This window comes from Panulirus ornatus, chromosome 1 (genome assembly GCF_036320965.1).
Source record: "Panulirus ornatus isolate Po-2019 chromosome 1, ASM3632096v1, whole genome shotgun sequence".
In the NCBI taxonomy this organism is placed as follows: domain Eukaryota; kingdom Metazoa; phylum Arthropoda; class Malacostraca; order Decapoda; family Palinuridae; genus Panulirus; species Panulirus ornatus.
In genome coordinates, this window is record NC_092224.1 from 26,289,330 (window position 1) to 26,317,199 (window position 27,870).

A 27,870-nucleotide genomic window follows, 5' to 3' on the forward strand; every position below is an offset into this window, starting at 1 on the left:
ATCATTTGTTTCTTAAGCCAGCCACGCACCGACAACTTGGACTCAGCTGTCAAGAACCAGCTGATAATCACAAGTTCAGTAAGTGGCAAGTATGTTAACATGCAGTAATATGAGGGTTAAAAGATAATAGTTATCATTTTCAAGCCTTATATATTCTTTTTAAAGCAATATTATTTTTTGACAGTTCTATATTGAATGTAAAGGTTGTTTGTTTACATTTTTCTGGGAGGACGCCGCGAACCGGCCCCTGACCAATGAGCAGCCGACACCTGCGGAAGATAGTATCGTGCTCGTCTCTTGTAAATTGAGATTAAAGTATCGTCGTTGATGATAAGAGCAGGATTTAAAGAGATCTGATTGAAAAGAAAGGCAAGTAGTTTCTGGCAGTATAAGGAACATGGTAGAATCGTACATAGTTTGGGCGGACTTGTAAACCCATAGCAGTGGGCGGTGCAATACAAAACCTATTTGCGGCTCCAAGTGGTATGATTTAGTATTAGAACAGTTTAATTTTTTTTGCAGATTTACATGAGGTGTTCTCCATAGTAACATTACAATGTTTTCAATGTAAGAAGAGTTTCATGTGAACCATGGGACTTTTGAAAGTGTTAAGATCGTTTACATGCTCATTACTTCGCGTTTTGAGATTTAGATGGTTTACTCAGGAGGTACAGTAACTGATGGATCATTGCTGACGAAAATTGTATTTGTGGATTTCTTGTGATAAAAGTTCAACTCCACAGTGAGGTTAAATATCCATTAATCTGAATCAAAATGAGATTTTGGTACTGTCACATTATTTTGGAACACTAGTGAAGTGTTTAGGAATATAGAAATAGTGTAGCTTGATTGTGAGTATTGTACATAATCGAACTATATCAGATATGGAGAAAGTAATGATTATACAGATGTATGCATGGGAAGATATGGGCTTTATATATAAGTAGGTACTTTAACAAAGTCAACAGAATCTTTGAAAATCTCACTTCTGTCGAGATTAACAATGTTTAGTTTCCCAGCTGAAGTATACATCTGATTACTGTGCAAATGCCAGCAAATATCAACAGACAACATTCCGAGCAGCCATGCAATCCCAGGCAGCAAATCAACTGGTTTATTTCTGCTATAGTAAGATGCTAGGGGAGGTATTCATAGGTCTTGATGATTTGTTACTTTTATACAGTTATATTGATTAATCCGATTTCCCCTGGTATACTGATAGATACTGTATCATCTAACTGAACGTATTGCTCCAAAGCATGCTTTGCAACTGATATTGTGTTTGATAAGTGCTACTCTATCACTGTAGAACAAAATCATTCAGTGTTTAAAGCTAATAGCAATGCTGAGTCAAACTGGACTTTTACCTGTAGTGAAACAATCCTTTGGAAATGACTATGGTAAAAGTCTAGTTTAGTTCTGCATTGCTGTTAGTTTTGAATATTGAGTGATTTTGTTCTGCATTGGTGTAGTGCTTAAGGCAGGACAGCCAAGAGGTGACATGAGCCATGGGGAAGGATTGACATTTTGTCCTTTAGGGCCTATTAGAGGGGGATGGAGGCCATATGAAAGGGAAGATGGCATTATTAGTCATATCTTCTGTAATTCAGTCAATTTATCAGTATTATTAATTCATCTCCCTTTCTTTGGGCACCCAGGGGCTTGAGCTTTAGGAATATTTTACCCTGTATCCCCACCCTCTCAGTGGACCAGATTTTCGCTCCATCCTTCCTCCTCCAATTTGGTCTCCCACTTCTCCTCGTTCCCTCCACCTCTGACACATATATCCTCTTTGTCAAACTTTCCTCACTCATTCTCTCCATGTGACCAAACCATTTCAATACACCCTCAACTGCTCTCTCAACCACACTCTTTTTATTACCACACATCTCTTACCTTTTCATTACTTACTCGATCAAACCACCTCACACCACATATTGTCCTCAAACATCTCATTTCCAACACATCTGCCTTCCTCCGCACAACCCTATAAATAGCCAACGCCGTGCAACCATATAACATTGTTGGAACCACTATTCTGTCAAACATACCCATTTTTGCTTTCCTAGATAATGTTCTCGACTTCCACACATTCTTCAAGGCTCCCAAAATTTTCGCCCCCTCCCCCACCCTAGGATTCACTTCCACTTCCATGGTTCCATCCGCTGCCAAATCCACTCCCAGATATCTAAAACACTTCACTTCCTCCAGTTTTTCTCCATTCAAACGTACCTCCCAATTGACTTGACCCTTAACCCTGCTGTACCTAATAACCTTACTCTTATTCACATTTACTCTCAACTTTCTTCTTTCACACACTTTACCAAACTCAGTCACCAGCTTTTTCAGTTTCTCACATGAATCAGCCACCAGCGCTGTATCATCAGCAAACAAAAACTGACTCACTTCCCAAGCTCTCTCATCCACAACAGACTGCATACTTGCCCCTCTTTCCAAAACTCTTGCATTCACCTCCCTAACAACCCCATCCATAAACAAATTAAACAACCATGGAGACATCACACACCCATGCCACAAACCTACATTCACTGAGAACCAATCACCTTCCTCTCTTCCTACACGTACACATGCCTTACACCCTCGATAAAGACTTTTCACTGCTTCTAACAGCTTGCCTCCCACACCATATATTCTTAATACCTTCCACAGAGCATCTCTATCAACTCTATTTGGGAGACCAAATTGAAGGTGGAAAGATGGAGTGAAAAAGATTTTGAGTGATCGGGGCCTGAACTTGCAGGAGGGTGAAAGGCATGCAAGGAATAGAGTGAATTGGAACGATGTGGTATACCGGGGTCGACGTGCTGTCAATGGATTGAACCAAGGCATGTGAAGTGTCTGGGGTAAACCATGGAAAGTTCTGTGGGGCCTGGATGTGGAAAGGGAGCTGTGGTTTTGGTGCATTATTACATGACAGCTAGAGACTGAGTGTGAACGAATGGGGCCTTTGTTGTCTTTTCCTAGCGCTACCTCGCACACCTGAGGGGGGAGGGGGTTGTTATTCCATGTGTGGCGAGGTGGCGATGGGAATGAATAAAGGCAGACAGTATGAATTATGTACATGTGTATATATGTATATGTCTGTGTGTATATATATGTATACATTGAGATGTATAGGTATGTATATATGCGTGTGTGGGCATGTATGTATATACATGTGTATGTGGGTGGGTTAGGCCATTCTTTCGTCTATTTCTTTGCACTACCTTGCTAACGCAGGAGACAGCGACAAAGCAAAATAAATGAATAATGATTTGAAATTTGAATTATTATTGTTATAAAAAAAAAATTTAGGATCTCAGGGTTCAGACTTCTCCAACCCCCTTCTTTAGGATACCATGGTGGTATTGATAATTCAGAAACTCATTAAACAGAACTGGTGCAGAATGCTATTCATAACTGGCTAGACTTTTAAGTTTGATATACAGAAACAAATTATGTTTTCATTGAGAAAGTTACCTCAAATGATTCCTTTTTTCTTTTTAGCAACATGTCCAGCTCGGTGTTAAATTATCGAACACGAGGATGGCTTCGTATGTCTGTGGAAAAGCAAGACACACTTCTGAAAATGGCAGTTTTATCTCTTGCAGCTATTCTTTGTAAGTAGTAGTCCAACATTTTCAGGAAATTTATGTATTTCATAATGATTTGTTTGTTCTACAGATTCATAACTGTTGAGATTATGGAAAAAGTTCATATATGTGTTCCTCACTTTGTATGGTATTGCTGTAGTTTCATATCTTTTCTCAGAAAATTGACCTGTTTTACCAAATAAATGTGACATGTATGTGAGAGGTATTGACGTAGTTATTTACAAATGTAAAGATTTTGATGTATGTCAGACAACCAAGCAGGCATTTAGTTGGGTCTTAGAACTAGAGATATAAGAGTCATTAGTTGTCATGGAAGACCTTCCATTGGTTGCTAGAGGTGACTAGGAGAAACTAAGGATATGTTAGAGGTTGAGGTTAGGTTGTTTGCAACAGCCTTCTCAACCACACTTCTCACCCCACACATTGTCTTCAAGCATTTCCAACTCGTCCACCCTCTTCTGCACATCCTCATGTATAGATTATGTCTCTCATGCATGACCACTAAGTAGGGTTACATTTTTGCACAAAAATTTTTTGTAACGTACAGAAGCTGAAGAACGGTATACCACAGTCTCATCTGGAAATTTATGTGATGTATTAAAAACTTACCAGAAAGTGTTTTGAGAGGGGTTGAGGTGTTGGTGGATTAGTATCGGGTGCAGTTAGTCCATAACTTCATGCAGTCCTAGAACAAAGGGTGAGCATTTGTATGCATCAGTTGTCTGTCTCTGCCTGTCAGGCGGAGGGAGTGGCTAGATTTGAAAACTTTTATGTTTCAAACATGCCATATTTTTTTTCAGATTTTTGTGACTTTCAAGGGTTTATAGCCAAATTCCACATATTGATCTAAAATACAAGACAAAGGTTGTGGATGTGTATGAGTGAACTGAGTGGCTGAAGTATGTATGATTCATTATTATTGGATCACCCGTGGACATTGAGATGGAGTTATTATGAAAAGAACAGAGTTGAATACCAGTATGAAATTAATATATTTTGTTTATACCATCACAGTAATAACTGAAAGTTGTGTTTTCTAACTATGTGCATAATTACTATACATACCTTTTTTGTAAAGTTGCATCTTATTTTCACTACCCTCTGTTTTGATGAAAAAGAACTGGGCAGGAGTTAAACATGAGTCTTTCTCTGTGGCAAGGGAACCTATTCCCCTTCAGGTAAACCTCTGCAATGTGATGCTTTGTGATTGTATGCAAGGTCACAGTCACTCAAAGACATTAGTGATAATATGTTTAGTTACTATGTCAATTTGAGTTATTTGTGATTTATTCCACAGCCTTCTCATGCAGACTCTTCTCAGTCCTTCGCTTCGAGTCAGTGATCCATGAATTTGATCCTTATTTTAATTACCGGACCACAAAATTTTTAGCTGAGGAAGGCTTCTACAATTTCCACAACTGGTTTGATGACCGAGCATGGTATCCTCTTGGCAGAATCATTGGAGGTCAGTAGCCTTTCTAAGCCTTGATATAAGATAATGTCATTACTATCTGAATTTTTATTAGTATATGCTCCTTGTTGTTATTGCTATTGAATACACTTGAACAAAACCAGGTTTTGAGTTAGATTTTTTATCAGTGATAATGGTTATCATGATTAATTTGTGTGTATAATGATTTCCTCCTTTCTTTAGGCACCATATATCCAGGATTAATGGTGACTTCAGCAGCCATCTACCACATCTTGAATTGGTTTCACATAACCATAGATGTGCGCAATGTGTGTGTGTTTTTGGCACCACTTTTCTCTTCACTCACAACACTCGTTACCTATCATCTTGCCAAGGAACTTAAGGTAGACTTTGGACAAGAGTATTTTCCTTTATGCCTTTTTTGCCATGAAATAATATCTGACTGCAATCGGTCTTAATCTTACAATATTATAAGTCTTTGATATAATCAGTCCTGATCTGTCAGTGAAATATAAACCTTCTGACATTCACCCAAAATTCATTTGATTCAATGAATTTGATTGATAGATAGCTTTTTTGAATGGTATGAAAGAAATCAGAATGCCAATGCCTTTATCATCAGAGCTTTTTCTAAATGATATAAATCAGAATGTTGTTGCCTTCATCCTCATCTGTAAGTATATGGTAAGGCTACTGAATCTGAATTGCTCTTCCTGTAGGGTCCTGGTGCAGGTTTAGTTGCTGCTGTCATGATCGCCATCGTACCAGGATATATATCTCGTTCTGTAGCTGGCTCTTATGATAATGAAGGTAGGGGAGTTTCTTTGTTATCCAGTTTACATATTTATTTTCCTAACATTTTATGAAATGCATATTGTTCTCCACTTTCAGTTCTGTTGGAAAAAGATAATAGAAAAGAAAAGGAATGCCTAACATGACCAGTTGTTAATACTCTACTTATATTGCACATTCCATTTTCTGGAATCCATGAGGACCAAGTGAAACTCAGATATTACAGAATGTATTGGCATTAACCTGGGATGAATTTATTGTGTAGGTGCCACATATGAAATATGAAAATTCAATAGAACTTTACGGCAAAATCATTAAAAGAATATGGAAGTGTCATTCAGCCCAAAATTCATTAATTTTTCGAGCCTATCCCATGAAACACATAGCCTCACACTAGTGGCTACTGCAGGAAGGCATTTGCTGAGCCTTCCACTTCTGACAGTGCTCAATCCAAGGCAGTCCACACCATTCATATCAGACATCCTTTAGTGGCTATTCTCACAAGACTGTGATTAAATAATCCATCCCTAAATGTGAAGTGTACAGTTTTAGTGCAAGTCTCATACGATATTAGTTGTACATTATGCTACATGAGTATTCATACACAATGCTCAGACTACTTTATTAAACTCCCTTGTACTCCAGAACCATTGTCATCCCATTAAGAAAAGTCCCAGGATCATGTAGTATCTGTCCATCTATCATCTCTGATGCTCATTGCCTCAAGAACTCCCATCAAGGGGGTTGCCTCTGCAAAAGAGTTTCCATTTATCCCTGTCTGTACATATCTCTCTCATATAAACCATTGCACACATTCTTCCATTGTATTTCCATATGTTACAGGTAGTCTTTCTCTCACACCACTCCCTTTAATCGTACTGTGACACTCTTCTTGTAAACTCCCCATCTTGCATTCTTTTCATATGCCCAAGCCACCTAAAAGTAATACGTTTCATCCACTCTACCACTCCACAATTTATTCCCTTTGCATTCCCTGCCATACCAACTCTTTCACACTCACTCTCATTTCTTTCAGCATTCCATCTTGTCATACCATATGTTCCTCTCAAGTAGCTTAGTTCCACAGCCTGGATTCTTTACCTTTGTGACTCATACTCTGTCCATGTTTTGGCTGCATAGGTCAGGGTTGGGAGGACTAAGGACTATGATGCCCCTTAATCCTTTTGTCACTTTCATACATACATATCTACCCTGTACTTCTTTCTCCTTTATCTCACCATCCATCTCACCAAAATTAATCCAAGATAGCTCCCAAATACTTAAATTCTATCATCTCTTCCAGCCTTTCTTCCTCCATAGCTATAACACAGTTTAGTACAATTTCTTTCACTTTATAGGGCTTTGCCAAATCTGTACTTTCAACCTGTTTCCTTTCAGACACTGTTACTGCACTTTTACTTGCCTTTACTTTCAGTCGCTTACTCTTATTCATCATGAAACTCGCTTGTGACCTTCTACAACTCTTCCTCACTCTCAGCAAACAGCACAGTATCATTTGCAAACAGGCTTGTCTTCAGCCACCATACCTCACTACCACAATCTCCAGACCCCTTTCCCTAGTTTTGCTTTCATCTCTCTCATCACTCCATCCACATACATTTTAAGAAGTCATGGTGACATCTCACAGCCCTACCTCACACCCACATGTATACCGAAACTTTCTCTCAACTCTCCATCCACTCTTACATATGCTTTTACTGCTCTGTAAAAGGCTTTCACACTATCCTGCAGTTATTCTCCTACTCCATAAATCCTTAACATATCCCTCAAAGCATTTGACTTGACTGTCATAAGCTTTCTCCAGATCCATTAAAGCTGCATACAGCTTCATACCTTTTGTTAGATACTTTTCCACAGTCGTGTAACCGCAAAGAGCTGATCCATTCATCCCCTTCCTGTCCTTAAACCCCCTTGCTACTCACTTGTTCTGCATTCAGTCACTTGCATCAATTGCAAACTTTTTCCTAGTATACTTAACATTACATATTCCCCAGTAATTGCTACATATTTCCATAGCACCTTTTCCTTTGAATAAAGGAAGGATAATAGCTTTTTCCCAATCCCAGGTACAACCTTCTGTTCCCATTCAAAATTACATATCAAATGCATCCTCTCTGGCACACTATCTCCTCCATACTTCAAAATTTCAGCCATAATCCCATCCACTCCAGATGCTTTTCTTAACTTCAACCTCATTATTGCCCCTTTTTACCTCCCTTTTTGCTATGTGCCCCTGTACCTGTATCCTTTTCTTTCTATTCTCCATACCCATGCATATAGGAATTGCTGGTTCATGTGCACTCTTCAGTTCTTCAAAATACTTTTTCCATCTTCCTTTATTTCCCTCCTTTTGATTCAGCAACTCCCCTTCTCTACTTCTCACATTAACATTTCCACTATTACATCTACCTTTTTCCTTTTTTTCACCTCCTTCAAGAACAATTTCTTATTTTCTTGCAAAATCTTCATGTACTCTTTCTTTGCTTTTCTCAGTCAGCTTTTTAATATTCTGCTTACATATCTTATGATATTCTTCCCTCTTTTGCTGGTCTTTCATTGGTGCATTACTTTCAAGCAATATGTCTATGCCTTTTTCTCCTCTTCCACAGTCTTTCCAGCACTATCTCTCCACTTAGCATTTCCCCTTTTATTCTTATATTTCATGACCTTTTATCCAACTGTTAATTCTGCAACCCTTACCAGTCTTTCTGTAAGCATTTTGAACACTTCATGACTGCATACTACATAATGCATCATGTTCTTGTGGTAGATAATCACTTACAAGTAAGTTTTTCTTTCCTTTTTTTTCTCTTGTACCCATATTTCAAAATGTTTTTTATCATAATTCTACATATAGCATAATTTGGCAAGGGTAGAGCTCCCTCACAAACACTAAATTATGGAGGTCTCTCTGTATCTGTTTCCTTTTACAAAAGTTTATAAATTGTTTTTGATATGTATTTGCTATTTTCTGCATTCTGAACTTATTACCACTGGCTCTCATGTATGTGATGATTGTTATTTACAGGTATTGCAATCTTCTGCATGCTGCTGACATATTACATGTGGATCAAGGCTGTGAAGACTGGCACTCTGTTCTGGTCAACTATGGCTTCTCTTGCTTACTTTTACATGGTAAGTTTTTGTGTTGAACATCGTAATGTAATCAGGTTTTAGATTTGATAACTAGTCATTAGTTTTGATGTATTGTTTCTCTAGTAATATTCTGCCTACCTCCCTGACAGGAGGTTTGAGTTGCCAGCTAAGCCTATAGTGTATTGACCATAGGATATGGCATATGTCACTTCTGTCAGTGGTTTGGAACTAATCACTGTCTTTGTGTTGAGTCCTACTGATGAACCATAGGGTACTTTGATTTAATTTTCCCTGTATGATATTGTCTTTTATAGTCTCTCTTAACTATCACAGGATATGGCAATCAAGAGTGAGAAAAAAGATAACTTAATTCTACTTAATACAGCTAGAATTTTTTTTTTCTTTTGTTAATGTTGTACTGATAATGGTTTCAAGTGAACAGATAACTCTTTATTGCATTTAGTGATATGTTGTTTTTATTGCTAATAAAGAATATGAGAATTTTCCAAGTTTTCAAGGTCCCACAGAAATTTTGAAGTTGTTTTTCATTCACTATCACATGCTTTCTTTAAATCCATAGATTCTATTTCCTTTTTTTCTTTTTCTGTAGAGCTTTTGTTGGACTGTAATTAGATTGCTTAGACAGCTTTAATTTGAGGGTCTTGTTTCCCATCTACATTTGAATTAAATGCCTAGGCTTAGCATAGGGGGTTGCAGGTATACTATTCTTGTTTGTTTAACTCCACTAATAGTATGAAAAATTTTTACGAGGACATTTTTATTATCTAAATTATTAGATATTAGATATGAAGCGTTTTAGATACCTGGGAGTGGATTTGGCAGCGGATGGAACCGTGGAAGCGGAAGTGAGTCACAGGGTGGGGGAGGGGGCGATGGTTCTGGGAGCGTTGAAGAATGTGTGGTAGGCGAGATCGCTATCTCGGAGAGTAAAAATGGGTATGTTTGAAGGAATAGTGGTTCCAACAATGTTATATGGTTGTGAGGCATGGGCTATAGATAGGGTTGTGTGGAGGAGAGTGGATGTGTTGGAAATGAGATGTTTGAGGACAATATGCGGTGTGAGGTGGTTTGATTAAGTAATGAAAGGGTAAGAGAGATATGTGGTAATAAAAAGAGTGTGGTTGAGAGAACAAATGAGGGTGTATTGAAATGGTATGGTCACATAGAGAGAATGAGTGAGAAAAGATTGACAAAGAGGATATATGTGTCAGAGTTGGAGGGAACGAGGAGAAGTGGGAGACCAAATTGGAGGTGGAAGGATGGGTTGAAAAAGATTTTGAGCGATAGGGGCCTGAACATAAGGAGGGTGAAAGGCGTGCAAGGAATAGAGTAAATTGGAATGATGTGGTATACTGGGGTCGATGTGCTGTCAATGGATTGAACCAGGGCATGTGAAGCGTCTGGGGTAAACCATGGACAGTTTTGTGGGGCCTGGATGTGGAAAGGGAGCTGTGGTTTTGGTGCATTACACATGACAGGTAGAGACTGAGTATGAACGAATGTGGCCTTTGTTGTCTTTTCCTGACGCTACCTCGCACACATGAGGGGGGAGGGGGTTGTTATTCCATGTGTGGCGAGGTGGCGATTGGAATAAATGAAGGCAGAAAGTATGAATTATGTACATGTGTATATATGTATATGTCTGTATATGTATCTATGTGTACATTGAGATGTATAGGTTTGTATATTTGCATGTGTGGATGTGTATGTATATACATGTGTATGTGGGCAGGTTGGGCCATTCTTTCATCTGTTTCCTTGTGCTACCTCGCTAATGCGGGAGACATTGACAAGTATAATAATGATGATGATATTTAAATTATATGGTACTTTCTCTTGTTTCTTGCAGGTCTCATCCTGGGGTGGTTATGTGTTCCTGATAAATATCATACCTCTCCATGTGCTGACACTTATGATCACAGGCCGTTTCTCACATAGGGTGTATGTGGCCTACTCCACACTTTATGTTATTGGTACTATCCTCTCCATGCAGATATCTTTTGTTGGGTTCCAGCCTGTCTCCACATCTGAACATATGGGGGTATGATAACCTTTTATTGGAATACATTAATTAACATTTTGATTTTGGAAATATTCTTTGGTAACTTATATGTATTAGGTGAGATCCAAGCACAGTGAACTAATGATTAGTCTAAAACAAGATGGAATGTGAGTGCATACTAGCCTGTCCAGCAAAGCAGACTCTCAGAATAGTGTATAGTTAGTGCAAGGACAAATCCAGCACTGTCCATGCCTTTTATTTTTTAGATATTGCAATTTATTATGAATGTGAAAGCAGACTGAGGATGCACTTGTTTAAAGGCCTTGTCTTGGACTTGTTGGATGAATTGTTTCAAGTTAAAACATTCCTTTTATCACTGCCAACATTTAGTTATTTGTAATTCCCTCTAAGTTTTGAATAAAACCAAAACTTCAGCAAGTTATTGATTCAAGATTTTAGCACAGTACCTTACTTGTTGATCCTTAGCTATCAGTTTGCCTGCAGCATTGCAAAATATTTTTGAAACTACATAGTATACTTTGATACACCAGCTAGCTATTGTACCATGTAAGTACAGTCACATTAGAAGTTTTGAAACCCTGAGTCATTGCAGGGGGATGGATGGTGGGATGAGTAATAGTAAAGATTGATAATATGTTTGTAATATTAAAAGCCTTGTGTATGAAGCCTTCTGGGATAGTATCATTAAGGACATTTTGAAGTTAGATGTAATTGAAGGAAGCAGCTTATGTAATAAGGAATGTCAGTACTATCTTAATTCTTTGGCTGTTCCGTTATTTTGTCTAATCCTGCTTTTTCTTACATGTTGAAATTTAAGATCAAAATTATGTGATTTATCAAATTTTCAATATATAGTACATGACAGTACATTTCTTTAATCAAAATGTTATTTCATAAAGTTCAATTAGGTAGTTGTTGATGTTTGATTTTAATTTTTACTGGTTATTTGCAGGCATTCGGTGTGTTTGGACTGTGCCAGATACATGCTTTTGTAGACTACGTGCGTTCTCGCCTGGATAAAACTCAGTTTGAAGTGTTATTCCGGGCTGTCATCTCAACTGTTGCAGTTGCAGGAGTACTGGTGTTGGTGATTTTAACAGCCATGGGTAAAATTGCACCTTGGACAGGAAGATTCTACTCACTCTTGGATCCTTCATATGCCAAGAACAACATCCCCATCATTGCCTCTGTGTCAGAACATCAGCCTACAGCTTGGTCATCCTTTTACTTTGATCTGCAAATGTTAACATTCATGTTTCCTGTGGGCCTGTACTTCTGCTTTTCCAAACTTACAGATGAGAACATCTTCATCATTCTCTATGGTGTCCTCAGTATCTATTTTGCAGTAAGTTGATTGTATAAGATTGTGTATAATGCTGCATTTTTGTCAGTGATGGACTCTTAAGGTCATATGCGATTGGCTAATAAAAAGATATGTCCCTCTTATATTTTGCATATTACAGAGGCATGAAATGAGGTGGAGTAAGAGGCACAGATTCTGTTGCTGATGAAGAATCCTCACTAATGGTACTTTTATACTGACTGTGGGATAATATTCTGGAAGTGTGTTTCACCACTCTCTTAGTACTTATCTGCTCTTTGTATGTAAAGTGGTGATATGAAGAGGAAGAAAAAATAGAAAATGCATAATTTTCTCATAGATACAGTACTGTATAAGATTAGATAGTAAATGATGTGCAAAAAGATTGTTTTATAGTCATAAAGTTAACTCTTTCACCAATAGTAGCTCTCAGATATGCCATAAGTAAGAAGTATGATAGTGGATATTGAAGCCTCCTTTCTTTTATGAAATTTTTTTAGCAGACTGTCTTCAGTGTTAGTACATATGACAGATGTTTTATTGTTAATAGTGTTAGTATATATGACAGTTGTTTGTTTTACTGACTTTCAAGATTGCTGCTTCTTTATTTGTGAACTTTCCTTTACATTATAGTTTCCTTTGACACAAAGCACTTATTGATCATGATTTTTTGTAGTTTTGTATCTCACACTCTTGGATAAGAGACTATGTAGTGGTAATTTTCTTGACAGGGGGTGATGGTGCGTTTGATGTTGGTGCTGGCTCCAGTGATGTGTATCCTTTCAGGCATAGCAGTATCTTCTATGCTAAACACCTACATGAAACAGATTGATGAAGTAAAGACAGAGAAAAAGAAGGCCAAGTTTGAGGGCAATTTCTTTATGAGAAGTGAGGTAAGATTGAAATTAAAGAGTAAAATAAAATCTTGTGTGTGTTGGTAGTAATGTGGTGGGCAAATTTGAAAATCTATGGAATTCACAAGATTTTTAATGAATTTGAGTTTACCTAAATTGCTAGGTGAAAATTTTTTCAAAGGACAGTTGGTATATATTTCCTGATAAATTATAGGTTTCTAAAAGAAACTTGATTGTTAGGGTTTTGTTGGAGCTTTTACAAAGCAAATTTCTATGAGAGAGCCTTTTATAAGATAGTTTTATTGTATTTTCAACAGATTGCCACATTTTTTGTATGTTTGATGTCTGCATTCTTGGTGATGTACACACTACATTGCACTTGGGTCACATCTGAAGCATATAGTTCCCCATCAATTGTCCTCTCAGCACGTGGCCATGATGGATCTAGAATCATATTTGATGATTTCAGGGAGGCATATTACTGGCTACGTCACAACACCCCTGAGGTTTGTAGATTTTGATTTTAGGTTTTTTGAAACTTGGTTGTCAGATCGTGTTTTTTGCCTTAAGTGTTTGTATATAATGTTATTTTCCTTGTCCATTGTGCTCAGTACAAAAAGTATTATATATTTTTTACTCTGAAAGAACGTGTCTGCACTGATTTTCAGTCATTGGCATCTGTTGCACACTGAAACCCTTGCTTGGTTGATGTTCAGGGCTGTTCCTTCTAACTTTGACAGCTTTTGGGTCATACTCTCATTTGCACCACAAGCGCTGATGGTTTGGCACTCCATTTGATCTTTTAGATATGTCTTTATATCCACTTATTTGCTGTTTATCATTCCCCATACATTTTCTTATCTCTTTTTATGCATCCTTCATTCACAATTCAGGACTTGAGGCCTTCCCCACTGTTTCTGCACAATTTCTTCTTGATAACTAAGCCACCTTTTGTATATCTTAAACAACTTCTTTGCAAAAGTATTGCTTTTGGGTCTGTAAAACTTTAAGGTTTGCAGATGATCAGTAACTAAATTTTCATGAAAGATTCTGTATAATTCTAAAAAAGGTTGCATTATGTGGATGAGAAATGATGATTTTTCCAATATGATTAAGGCACAATAGTTTATCCCTGGGGATAGGGGATTAAGAATACTTCCCACGTATTCCCTGCGTGTCGTAGAAGGCGACTAAAAGGGGAGGGAGTGGGGGGCTGGAAATCCTCCCCTCTCGTTTTTTTTTTTTAATTTTCCAAAAGAAGGAACAGAGGGGGCCAGGTGAAGATATTCCAAAAAAGGCCCAGTCCTCTGTTCTTAACGCTACCTCACTAACACGGGAAATGGCGAATAGTTTAAAAGAAAGAAGAAAAAAGATATATTGTGTAAAAGAAAGTGATTGTCATCTAGCATTTGATTTACAGGATGCAAAAGTGATGTCTTGGTGGGATTATGGGTACCAGATAACTGCCATGGCCAATCGAACCATCCTGGTGGATAACAATACATGGAATAACACTCATATATCCCGAGTTGGTCAGGCAATGGCCAGCACAGAGGACAAAGCTTACGAGATCATGAGAGAACTTGATGTGGATTATGTGTTAGTTATCTTTGGAGGACTGACTGGTTATTCTTCAGATGGTAAGTCACACATGCTCTTCTTTATTCTGCTTTTCCAAAAACCATAGTATTAAAGAAACTCATGCATAGGCAACCCTTTTGTAATTGCAGCCTAACAAGGCTGATTTATACATTGAATTTTTATAGGGCTAGTATGATTTATATATTATGTATGAATTGGAGCAATGGATGCAGCAGAGTTCTGTGAAACCAAAAGGTAAAGTAAGGAAGGAAAAAAAGGAAATTATTATGCCTTTATATGGCAAAGGATATATGTAGGAGTGTGTTTTGAGAAAATAGAATCGGTGTGTGAATAACTGGAACATGAGTTGAATGAAAATAGTTGTAATTTGACTGAGGTTTGTGTATTGTTATACAAAGGAAATTAAACAAGCTCCAACTCTGATTGGATTCATGTTTGATGAAATTCAAATCAGCTGAAAGCAGGATAAAGATGTTAGACATTAAATGGAATCCTGGTTATGACTATCTTCTCACAGAAGGCAAATAATAGAAAGACATAGAATTGGGACTTAAGGTTAAATGTAATATCCAGCTTGGCATCAGAATGCCACATTAGGAGAATTTTTAAGATGATTTATTTCCTGTCAGACTGGGGAAGAGCAGTGTGGTTGCAGAAGTGGTAGAGGATGTGTGGATCAGGTGTTTGCTTTGAAGAATGTATGTGAGAAATACTTGGAAAAATAGATGGATTTGTATGTAGCATTTATGGATCTGGAAAAGGCATATGATAGGTTGATAGAGATGCTTTGTGGAAGGTTTTAAGAGTATTTGGTGTGGGAGGTAAGTTGCTAGAAGCCGTGAAAAGTTTTTATCGAGGATGTAAGGCATGTGTATTAGTAGGAAGAGAGGAGAATGATTGGTTCCCAGTGAATGTCGGTTTGTGGCAGGGGTGTGTGATGTCCCCATAGTTGTTTAATTTGTTTATGGATAGGTTTGTTAGGGAGGTGAATGCAAGAGTTTTGGAGAGAGGGGCAAGTATGAAGTCTGTTGTGGATGAGAGGGCCTGGAAAGTGGGTCAGTTGTTGTTTGCTGATGATACAGCGCTGGTGGCTGATTCGGGTGAGAAACTGCAGAGGTTGGTGACTGAGTTTGGTAAAGTGTTTAAAAGGAGAAAGTTGGGAGTAAATGTGAATAAGAGCAAGATTATTAGGTTCAGCAGGGTTAAGGGACAAGTTAATTGGCAGGATTTGTATGTAGCATTTATGGATCTGGAGAAGGCATATGATAGAGTTGATAGAGATGCTCTGTGGAAGGTATTAAGAATATATGGTGTGGGAGGAAAGTTGTTAGAAGCAGTGAAAAGTTTTTATCGAGGATGTAAGGCATGTGTACGTGTAGGAAGAGAGGAAAGTGATTGGTTCTCAGTGAATGTAGGTTTGCGGCAGGGGTGTGTGATGTCTCCATGGTTGTTTAATTTGTTTATGGATGGGGTTGTTAGGGAGGTAAATGCAAGAGTTTTGGAAAGAGGGGCAAGTATGAAGTCTGTTGGGGATGAGAGAGCTTGGGAAGTGAGTCAGTTGTTGTTCGCTGATGATACAGCGCTGGTGGCTGATTCATGTGAGAAACTGCAGAAGCTGGTGACTGAGTTTGGTAAAGTGTGTGGAAGAAGAAAGTTAAGAGTAAATGTGAATAAGAGCAAGGTTATTAGGTACAGTAGGGTTGAGGGTCAAGTCAATTGGGAGGTGAGTTTGAATGGAGAAAAACTGGAGGAAGTGGTGTTTTAGATATCTGGGAGTGGATCTGGCAGCGGATGGAACCATGGAAGCGGAAGTGGATCATAGGGTGGGGGAGGGGGCGAAAATTCTGGGGGCCTTGAAGAATGTGTGGAAGTCGAGAACATTATCTCGGAAAGCAAAAATGGGTATGTTTGAAGGAATAGTGGTTCCAACAATGTTGTATGGTTGCGAGGCGTGGGCTATGGATAGAGTTGTGCGCAGGAGGATGGATGTGCTGGAAATGAGATGTTTGAGGACAATGTGTGGTGTGAGGTGGTTTGATCGAGTGAGTAACGTAAGGGTAAGAGAGATGTGTGGAAATAAAAAGAGCGTGGTTGAGAGAGCAGAAGAGGGTGTTTTGAAGTGGTTTGGGCACATGGAGAGAATGAGTGAGGAAAGATTGGCCAAGAGGATATATGTGTTGGAGGTGGAGGGAACGAGGAGAAGAGGGAGACCAAATTGGAGGTGGAAAGATGGAGTGAAAAAGATTTTGTGTGATCGGGGCCTGAACATGCAGGAGGGTGAAAGGAGGGCAAGGAATAGAGTGAATTGGAGCGATGTGGTATACCGGGGTTGTCGTGCTGTCAGTGGATTGAATCAAGGCATGTGAAGTGTCTGGGGTAAACCATGGAAAGCTGTGTAGGTATGTATATTTGCGTGTGTGGACGTATGTATATACATGTGTAGGGGGGGGGGTTGGGCCATTTCTTTTGTCTGTTTCCTTGCGCTACCTCTCAAACGCGGGAGACAGCGACAAAGTATAATAAAAAAAAAAATAAGTCTAAATGTAGAGAAACTGGTGGAAGTGAAGTGTTTTAGATAGCTGGAAGTGGACTTAGCAGCAGATGGAACCATGGAAGCGGAAGTGAGTCACAGGGTGGGGGAGAGGGCGAAGGTTCTGGTCGTGTTGAAGAATGTATGGAAGGTGAGAATGTTATCTCGGAGAGCAAAAATAGTAATGTTTGAAGGAGTAGTGGTTCCAACAACGTTATATGGTTGTGAGGCATGGGCTATAGATAGGGTTGTATGGAGGAGGGTGGATGTGTTGGAAATGAAGTGTTTGTGTGGTAATAAAAAGAATGGTTGAGAGAGCCGAAGAGGGTGTATTGAAATGGTTTGGACACATGGAAAGAATGAGTGAGGAAAGATTGACAAAGAGGATGTTTGTGTCAGAGGTGGAGGGAACAAGGAGAAGCAGGAGACCAAATTGGAGGTGGAAGGATGGAGTGAAAAAGATTTTGAGCGACCGGTGCCTGACCATACAGGAGGGTGAAAAGCCTGCAAGGAATAGTGAATTGGAACAATGTGGTATATCAGGGTCAATGTGCTGTCAGTGGATTGAACAAGGGCATGTGAAGCATCTGGGGTAAACCACAGAAAGTTTTGTGGGGCCTGGATGTGGAAAGGGAGCTGTTGTTTTGATGCATTACACATGACAGCCAGAGATTGAGTGTGAGCAAATGTGGCCTTTTTTTTTTTTCTTTCTTTCTTTCTTTTTATGGCACTACCTTGCTGTAGGATGGGGGAGATATTTCCTGTATGGTGGGGTGGTGATGGGAATGGATGAAGGCAACAAGTATGAATATATACATTTGTATATATGTATGTGTCTTTGTATGTATATTTATGTATATGTGTGTGTGTGCGTGCTTATGTATATATGTGTGTATATGAGTGGTGTTCTTACACTGCCTTGTTGATGCGGGAAACAGCGGTTAAGTATAATAAGTTAAGTATAAAAATATAGAATATATTATTTTTTATGTTGCATGTGTTGTTGATTGGTTGGTCAGAATTTTCATTGTATATATAGATGGTTGTGAGGTGTCTGAGGATTGGTGGAATACATATATTGTGCCACTGTGAAAAGGCAAGAAGAACAAAGGTGATTGTTCAAATTACAAAGGTAATTAATAGTTTGTTGAGTGTTTTGCTAAGTTATATGGAAAGTTATGATGGAGAGGGTGGTAGCATGCACAGAGCATCAGACTTGTGAGGCGTGAAGTGGTCTTCAGGATTTGTAGAGGTTGTGTGGCTCCTGTGTTTGCTTTGAAGAATTTTTGAGAAAAATACTGAGAAAAACAGAAGGATTTGTAGAAAAACACTAAGAGAAAAAGAAGGATTTGTATGTGGTATTTGTGGATCTGGAGAAAGCAGTGATAGGGTTGATACATATGCTTTGTGGAAGCTGTAATTAATATTTGGTTGGGAGGAAAGCTGTTAGCTGTAAGAAGTTTTTATCAAGAGAGTAAGATGTGTATGCCAATAGGTGGAGAAGAGAGTGAATGGTGCTAAGAAGGTAGGTCTGCACCAGGGGTGTTTGTCGTCAAAAGGGTTATTTGATTTGTTCGTGGATAGGGTGGTGAGAATGATGAATGCAAGGCAGGTTTGCAGTCTGTTGCAGGGTTATGTGGTAGATGAGTCACTTGTTGTTTACTGAGGACATGTTGCTGGTGGCATATTTAAGTGACAAACTGCAGGAGTTGATGTCTAAGTTTAGAAAAATATGTGTAGAAGGAGAAAGCTGAGAGTAAATATGAGAAAAAACAAGGTGTAGCAGTGCAGAGACAGGTTTGGTGGGTAGTGCATATGAGTGTAGAACATTTAGAGTAAGTGAAGTGCTGTAGATAAATGGGAGGGGATAGGGCAACAAATGGAACCTTTGAAGCTGAGGTGAGTCACTGGGTGAGTGAATGGTTGAAGGTCCTGTTATTATTGAGTAGTGTGTGTAAAGTGAGGTCTTTATCTGATAAGGCAAAGATGGGTATGTTTGAAGGCACACTAGCCTTGATGGTGTTGTATAGATGCAAAGAATGATCTATAAATGAGAATGTAAGAAGAGGTTCATTGTGTTGGAAATTAAATGTTTCAGGACATTATGTGGTATGAGGAGGGTTGATTGAGTGAAAATTGATAAGGTAAAAGATAGGTGCATAGGAGTATGATTAAGAAAGCTGAAGAGGGTGTCCTGAAATAGTTTGGAAATATGTAAAAGAATGACTGTGGGGTTGAGAAAGATATGTATCAAAAGTGGAGGGGACAAGGAGAACTGAGATCAAATTGGAGATGGAAAGATGAAGAGAAAAAAAATTCAAATGCTTTTAGCCTAAACATGCAGGAAAGTGAAAGTAATGCACGTGAGTGAATTGGAGTTATGTGGTGTAGAGGGGGTGACGTACTGTCATTGGACTGAACCTTGGCATATGAAGATGCCTGGGGAAACCATGGAAAGGTCTGTAGGGCCTGGTTGTGGAGGGGTCCTGGCTCTAATTTTTTAGTGCAAGAAACAGCAAACAAGTATTTAATAAAATAACGTGTTTCCATGTCATTTTTAAAATTGTCTTAAGTACATTGACAAAGAGATGTACAAAAGAATATATGCAGCTAATAGAAAATTTAAAGCAGAGTAGACATTACCATGGGTGCAAAATTATATTAAGAAAAATTTTAAATATTTAAGGTCAAAAATTGTATAATTAATTGCCTGCTATCTGTATATTATGTCTCTGATGCTTTTTTCCAACTGGAACTCTTTCAAGGGTGTGGCCACAGCAATTGTCTCCATAACTAGTAGACTCCAGTATCAGCTTCTTAGCCTTTATTGCCTCATCCTTAACAGGTCACTGTTAGAAGGCAGTTCTGGCACAGTGTTTGCAGAGGCTCCTACCTAATGTTCATACTGACTGCTACTGCCTAATGTTCCTACTTACTACTGCTACCTAATGTTCCTACCTATTACTTTTATCTACTGCTCCTACCATTCTGCCATAAGGTAGGGTTAGTGCACAGTGCTCACTACAGGAAAATCCAGAGTTACAAAGAATGCATTTGCTGTATGAGTTAAGTGTTGTCAGGTGTTATGTATGACAAGGAGAGATTGTATGTTCATGGACAGAATGCCAGTTGTCCACATGTGGGTGAGGCAGATAGAAAAGACAGCTACCTGGGTCAACCACTGAAGTGCTGGCTCACTACACAGCCATTGCTAACCCTACCAGTAACCAGAGGGGTTGCCCTGGTAATATACCTCCCTGTTTGTTAGCTGCTTACCACCTATTGCCTGCTTCATTGCCTGCAGCCTTTTGAAATGCCTTGGAGCTGTTATGAATATTTTATGAATATCTAAAAAGGTCTGGGACAGATACTGCACTAATGAAATGTCCAAGACCAGCATGGATTTGAAGGCTTCTTGGGCTGCTGGAATGTGGCTTCCAACAGCATTACTAAGTAAAGGAGCATTATGACATCTTGATGCTGGACTGAGCTGTGTGAAGAAAAAAAAATTGAAAATCAGTAATACAAACTTATGATAAGTTAAGAATGCTCTCGTGCAATTTAGTTTTAATATTTCACCACTTTGTAATGATATGTTTTAGCTATCCTTAGGACTGTTGAGAACATGCTTTATAGAAATGTCAGTACTTACCAATTAAAATGTGCACCTCTCATTGATTATATATACTGTGTACTTTACAATGTAAAATGATACAGTAAATTATATATTTGCATTTGATGCCTCCTTAAAGTACACTAATATAGTACAAATTTAACCATTTAATGTCTTTATACAAATATTTACATGAGCTGAGCAATGCCTCTAGACTGATGCAGTATTTAATCATTGAGTTTCATGCCTCTGGTTCAAGGCTATGTGATGACCCTTGGTGATGGCTGAGATTCTTTTGTGTGATAATTTCTTCCAGCAGTCATTTATCCTCTAGCCATGCCAATGAGAGCACATTTCATGAGCATAGAAAGAAAATTGAGTAGCTGTTACTTATTTTTAGAGGATTAGGCAAAGGATAATCCTAAATAACATGAAAACGCTTATGTTTTTTGTTCATGGAGATGATTTTATGGACATTGCCTCTTTCAACACTGAAAGTTTACCAAGATAAGGCAGGAGAAGCTTTTGCAAAATTGGAGGGAGTGTTGCCAGCTCTTGCCTGAGACAGAGCATCTGACTTACTGTTTTGAAAAATTGTCCTTGAATCACATTGCCTGTAATGAGAAAAAGTTATTTTATTGGATAAAATTTTTTGAAATAGTAATCATCAGTAATAAATTTTTTGATGTAGGTTAAAATAAACTATGAAAGATGCACAATGGCAAGTCAGTATTCAGGCCTTACTCCTGCACTCTTTCGTCCTGAAGCATTTACAGAACTTCAGCACATTATTAGTGAAAGTAGTTAACAAAACCTACTTCTGAAGTTATTTTTATCATTATGTGGATAGCTTTAAAATATTAAGGTTAAAGACATTTTTTAAATTCGAAAAATGTGAATTATGATGGTTGCGAAGGAAAACTTGGTTAAGCTTCAAGGATTTGTCTACACATATAAATTCATACATAATGCATCCTGTAGAAAATAGCTTTTGTAGTGTATTATGACATCTGAGTGAAGGAAGATTCAAGCACAGTGATTTTTATTGAATACCGAATAATGTGGGTGAATGTCATGTTAACTCAGAGTTAACATATGAAGTATAAAGAAAATACAAGAGATATTCCGTTGTTTATTTAGAGTATATTACATAGGATATTTACACATTTTGTAATTGTTCTCTTTTGTAATTTCCAGATATCAATAAGTTCTTATGGATGGTGCGTATTGGAGGAAGCACTGAGAAGGGGGGTCACATTAAAGAACATGACTATTATACACCAGCTGGGGAATTCCGTGTGGATAAAGAAGGATCCCCAACATTGCTGAACTGTCTCATGTACAAGATGTGCTACTATCGGTTCGGGCAAGTCTACACAGAAGGGGGTAAGTAAGGATGTGCTGTAGAAATTTATTGTTCATCTATTTAATATACTTATCCACCGTCTTCCACGTTTGTGAAGTAGCTCAGGGAAACAGGCTAGGAATTGCCCAACCCACCCACAAACACGTGTACACACATAAACACCCACACGTGCACAAATACATATATATACATTTCATTGTGTACATATGCAGACATATACATATATACACATGTACATATCCATACTTACTGCCCTCATCCATTCCCGTTGCCACCCCGCCACACACGAAATAGCATCCCCCCTTCCCCTTCCAGCGAGGCAGTGCCAGGAACAGACAAAAAAGGCCACATCGTTCACACTCAGTCTCTAGCTGTCATGTGTAATGCACCGAAAACCACAGCTCCCTTTCCATATCCAGGCCCCACAGACCTTTCCATGGTTTACCCCAGATGCTTCACATGCCTGGGTTCAATCCATTGACAGCACATCGACCTCAGTATACCACATCGTTCCAATTCACTCTATTCCTTGCACGCCTTTCACCCTCCTGTATGCTCAGGCCCCGATTGCTCATAATCTTTTTCACCCCATCCTTCCACCTCCAATTTGGTCTCCTGCTTCTTCATCTTCCCTCCACCTGACACATATATCCTCCTTTTCAATCTTTCCTCACTCATTTACTTATATTTCTTCAAGATGACATGTGAGTTGGTGTGTGCAAAGGAGGCCATCATTTTTCTGTTACTGTTGCTTCCTTGCCAAGGCAGGAAAACATTTTATGTACAGAAAGAAAATTTTGCTTTAGCATTTCAGTAATTCTTTTTTTTTTCATTATTATTATACTTTGTTGCTGTCTCCCACATTAGCGAGGTAGCGCAAGGAAACAGATGAAAGAATAGCCCAACTCACCCACATATACATGTATATACATAAATGCCCACGCACACACACATATACATACCTAGACATTTCAACGCATACATACATATACATACACAGATCTTTCTTTTCTTTCAAACTATTCGCCATTTCCCGTGTTAGCGAGGTAGCGTTAAGAACAGAGAACTGGGCCTTTAAGGGAATATCCTCACCTGGCCCCCTTCTCTATTCCGTCTTTTGGAAAATTAAAAAAAAATAATGAGAGGGGAGGATTTCCAGCCCCCCGCTCCCTCCCCTTTTAGTCGCCTTCTACGACACGCAGGGAATACGTGGGAAGTATTTTTTCTCCTCTATCCCCAGGGATAATATACATAGATATATATCTTTTCTTTTCTTTCAAACTGTTCGCCATTTCCCGCATTAGCGAGGTAGCGTTAAGAACAGAGGACTGGGCCTTTGAGGGAATACCCTCACCTGGCCCAATTCTCTGTTCCTTCTTTTGGAAAATTAAAAAAAAAAAAAAAAAAAAAAAAAAAAAAAACGAGAGGGGAGGATTTCCAGCCCCCCGCTCCCTCCCCTTTTAGTCGCCTTTTACGACACGCAGGGAATACGTGGGAAGTATTCTTTGTCCCCTATCCCCAGGGATGATATATATATATATATATATATATATATATATATATATATATATATATATATATACACATGTGCATATTCATACATGCTGCCTTCATCCATTCCTGCCGCCACCCCGCCACACATCAAATGACACCCCTCTCCCCCTGCGTGCATGCGGGGTATTGCTATGCTAGAAAAGGACAACAAAGGCCACATTCGTCCACACTCAGACTCTAGCTGTCATGTGTAATGTACCAAAACTACAGCTCCCTTCCCACATCCAGGCCCCACAAAACTTTCCATGGTTTACCCCAGATGCTTCACATGCCCTGGTTCAATCCATTGACAGCACGTCGACCCCGGTGTACCACATCATTCTAATTCATTCTATTCCTTGCACGCCTTTCACCTTCCTGTATGTTCAGGCCCCAATCGGTCAAAATCTTTTTCACTCCATCCTTCCACCTCCAATTTGGTCTCCCACTTCTCATCGTTCCCTTCACCTCTTGACACATATATCCTCTTTGTCAATCTTTCTTCACTCATTCTTTCCATGTGACCAAACCATTTCAATGCATCCCCTTCCGCTTCCTCAACCACACTCTTTTTATAACCACACATCTCTCTTACCCTTTCATTTATATAGAGATATATTTCAAGTGTTTTTGGCTGTTTTCCAGGACTGTAGTGGGTGGATATTGAATGAAAAATGCTATAGGGTTAGATTTTTCATGTGATCGTTTTAGTTAAGGACAGAAACAGATTAAGTTGTCTGAAAAGCTTGTGCAGAGTGCACTTCAATTTTAGTTTTCTCATTTAATCTACATTCTTCAAGGCTTATGGTAAGGAAAAAATAATTAAAACCTTGCAATACCAGGTTTAGAGGGCTGCCCTTCCTGTACATTGAGAAACATATACACACAGTAATGACTTGAAAGGCATTAAACTCAGGCATACTTTATCACTCCACTTGTTTACAATTGCATTCAAAACAGTTTTATTACACAATTATTATGTGAAATGACAAGTGGAAGACTTGCTGCTGTCATGACTTTAGTTTTATGAGGAGGATGTAATCATTTACCCCTACTCTGTGGTGGGGAATGAAACCTGTCTTTCACATAACAGACTTTGATATGAAGTTAGGTCCTTTGTAAACATGTATAGATGAAATGCTAGCTGGTGTATTCATTGCAACTGAACATGTGATATCCTTTAGGAATGTAGTTAATCGTTAGTCAGCCAAGCATGGGCTTGACTGGATTAGTGGATTTGTGTTTTCTCTGCTCATGGTTAGAAATCACTTGGTTGCAGTTTACTGAGGAGAATGTGATAAGTTCAGGTAGTTTTATTTAGCCATTTTTAAGGTCTTTGCTGCTGATGATGATAAGAGAATGTAAGCAAATATATATTTTGTATTTTACAAGTTGAAGCTCCTTCTCGCCCAAAAAGTCATTTTTGAAATTGATTTTTTCCAGATAAATGAATGCAAACTCACACAGATTATGAATATAACTAATACAGAAAATTCACACCATATGTTCAAAGCACTCTTTTTTTCCCAAGTGTAATATGTTTGTTTTTTGGTTTGAGAGTGCTGGCTGTATGTTGTATGTGGTCCAGTGATTTGCTTCTCATTGTTTGTTACTCTAAGCATTTGAGAATTTATGTACTCATTCTATGAGATATACTGGAAGGAAATTCATTTAATGAGCTATGATATGCTCTCTAATCATTTATGAATATTTAGTCTTTTTATGATGTTTTGTCATTTTTCTTAGAAATTTTGAATGCTGAATTGCTTTCCCCCTTATGAATGTACTTGGTGTACATAGCATGATCATGCTAACACACCCTTTCTACACATACCTTCCCATGCAGTCTTTCTACCAAAGAATGCTTAATCTTTTGTAACTTCTTCAAGTTATGTACTAATGCATATACTAATAACATATATAAGAATATAGTACAGTAAAATTTGATAATCATTAATGTTTTCTTACAGGAAAACCTCCAGGATATGATAGGGTTCGCAATGTTGAAATTGGTAACAAAGATTTTGAACTCGATGTGCTTGAAGAAGCATACACTACAGAGCATTGGATAGTTAGGATCTACAAAGTTAAAGACTTGCCAAACAGAGGGGCTTAGAGCCATGTTTTACAAATAAATTAGTGTATAGTAAAATGACTAAGTAGGTCAATTTTGATACCAAGTCCAATGCAGTATTTGGATAAATTTCTTGGAAATTGTGTTCAGACATTATGTATATGTTGAAGGTGCTCTGCTCTTTGTTTTGGATTATTACAAGGTATTGTTAATTATATGCAAGATAACTGGTATTATCTGACTTTCATAAGATCTAGCCAATTTTGTTAATCTATGTGAATAGCCCAGCAGCCCAGTTTTAGTTGTTTGGTAAATCTTAATGGGCACCACAATTCAGGCCTTCATCTGGAAAACCTTCACTTTTCTTTGCTCTCTTAAGGGTTATTTATATTGCCTTCGTCACAATGGTCTTGTATATAAAAACTATATTTCAAGGTGTATTTTTGTACATAGCTCCTGCAATGCTTTTGCAAAGCTACAGTACTTTGATCAAACTGCAGATAAACCAGTTGTATTTTGACAAGAATATTGTCATTGCAAAAGCTGTGAATGTGATAGTCTTTTGTTATGGAGGATTGTTTTATAAAGACCTAGATTTGCATAGGTTACATCAAGTGCTTAGGTTAAGTGTGGGTTAAATTTTGTTGAACATATCTAAAGATAAGGTGTTGATAGTCTCTGCAGTAATTATTGTACTTTCATCCCAGAAGTTCTCTGTTCATGGCAAAAAAAAGCATATGCTAAGTTTCATAGAATTTTGTATCTGTAATTCTTTTGTAAGCATGATGATGCTGTTGAAGTTCAAAGCAGGGCACAAACTCCTTTGAAAAGATTACTTTTTCTTTGATTGCCATGTGCTCAATCCATTTTTTGATATGGGTAACAATTTTTGTGAAGTGTGTGTATGAGCATTCCGGATTGCACTGACTTAGTGCACATAATAAAAGGTTTTACACATAGTAATTTTTAATCCTCATGGTTATCAGGAATAATTATGTGTAACAACATTAAAATTTGCCTTTTATCGGTCATGTTTTACACACTGTTGTGCTTTGATGTCATCACGAAAAAATGGAAAACTTCAAATCTTCCGTGACTGCAGTAGTGTAATTTGTCTCTTTTACATAAGTATATAGCAAAAAAAAGGATAATGGTATTGATATGTAATATACTGAGAAATGAATGAATTAAAATCTGGTTTTCTGTCGCAAAACTCTTTGAGTCCATATTTTAAGTTTCCATGAGAATGTGATGGTGAGAGAATTGTAATGCTATGTATGGAAAGAAATATCATCAGTCCACCTGGTTGAGTTAATTCATGATACCAATTTAGAGAAAGGAAGAGTGATATCTTTTATTTAACTTTTTACCATTTCCATGTAAATGCAAGCTGACTCAGTTTACTCATAAACATCCTCAGTCTCTAGCTGTCATGTGTAATGCACTGAAAGCACAGAGCTCCCTTTCCACATCCAGGCCCCACAAACTTTCCATGGTTTACCCCAGATGCTTCGCATGTCCTGGTTCAGTCTATTGACAGCACATTGAATTTGGTATACCACATCGTTCTAATTCACTCTTCCTTGCACACCTTTCACCCTCCTGCATGTTCAGACTCTGATTGCTCAAAATCTTTTACACTCCATCCCTCCACCTCCAATTTGGTCTCCCACTTCTCCTCGTTCCCTCTGCCTCTGCTTATATATCCTCTTTGTCAATCTTTCCTCGCTCATTCTCTCTATATGACCAAACCATTTCAAATACCCTCTTCTGCTCTCTCAACCACATTCCTCCTTTTTGTCACACATCTCTCTTACCCTTTCATTACCTAATCGATCAAACCACCTCACACCACATATTATTGTCCTCAAACATTTCATTTCCAACACTTCCACCCTCCTCTGCACAACCCTATCTATAGCCAATGCCTTGCACCCATATAACATTTTTGGAACCACTATTCCCTCAAACATACCCA

The 27,870-nt window shown here is 38.3% G+C and overlaps 1 protein-coding gene across 4 annotated transcripts; it reads left to right on the plus strand.

Moving 5' to 3' along the window:
- On the plus strand, window positions 1–26,849 carry Stt3A (catalytic subunit 3A of the oligosaccharyltransferase complex). Of its 4 annotated transcripts, none has more exons than XM_071692271.1 (13): window positions 1–78; window positions 3,508–3,620; window positions 4,912–5,079; window positions 5,269–5,429; window positions 5,766–5,856; window positions 8,888–8,994; window positions 10,826–11,017; window positions 11,952–12,344; window positions 13,052–13,213; window positions 13,492–13,680; window positions 14,595–14,814; window positions 22,117–22,305; window positions 25,789–26,849. In XM_071692271.1, the coding sequence occupies exons 2-13, from the start codon at window positions 3,512–3,514 to the stop codon at window positions 25,932–25,934; spliced, it is 2,127 nt and encodes a 708-aa protein (XP_071548372.1). In that variant the 5' UTR covers window positions 1–78; window positions 3,508–3,511; the 3' UTR covers window positions 25,935–26,849. The 4 variants fall into 4 exon arrangements, with proteins under 4 accessions (XP_071548372.1, XP_071548624.1, XP_071548448.1 ...); XM_071692523.1 differs by having other exon boundaries at window positions 29–89; XM_071692347.1 differs by lacking the exon at window positions 1–78 and adding an exon at window positions 230–369.
- The last annotated feature ends 1,021 nt before the right edge of the window (window positions 26,850–27,870 follow it).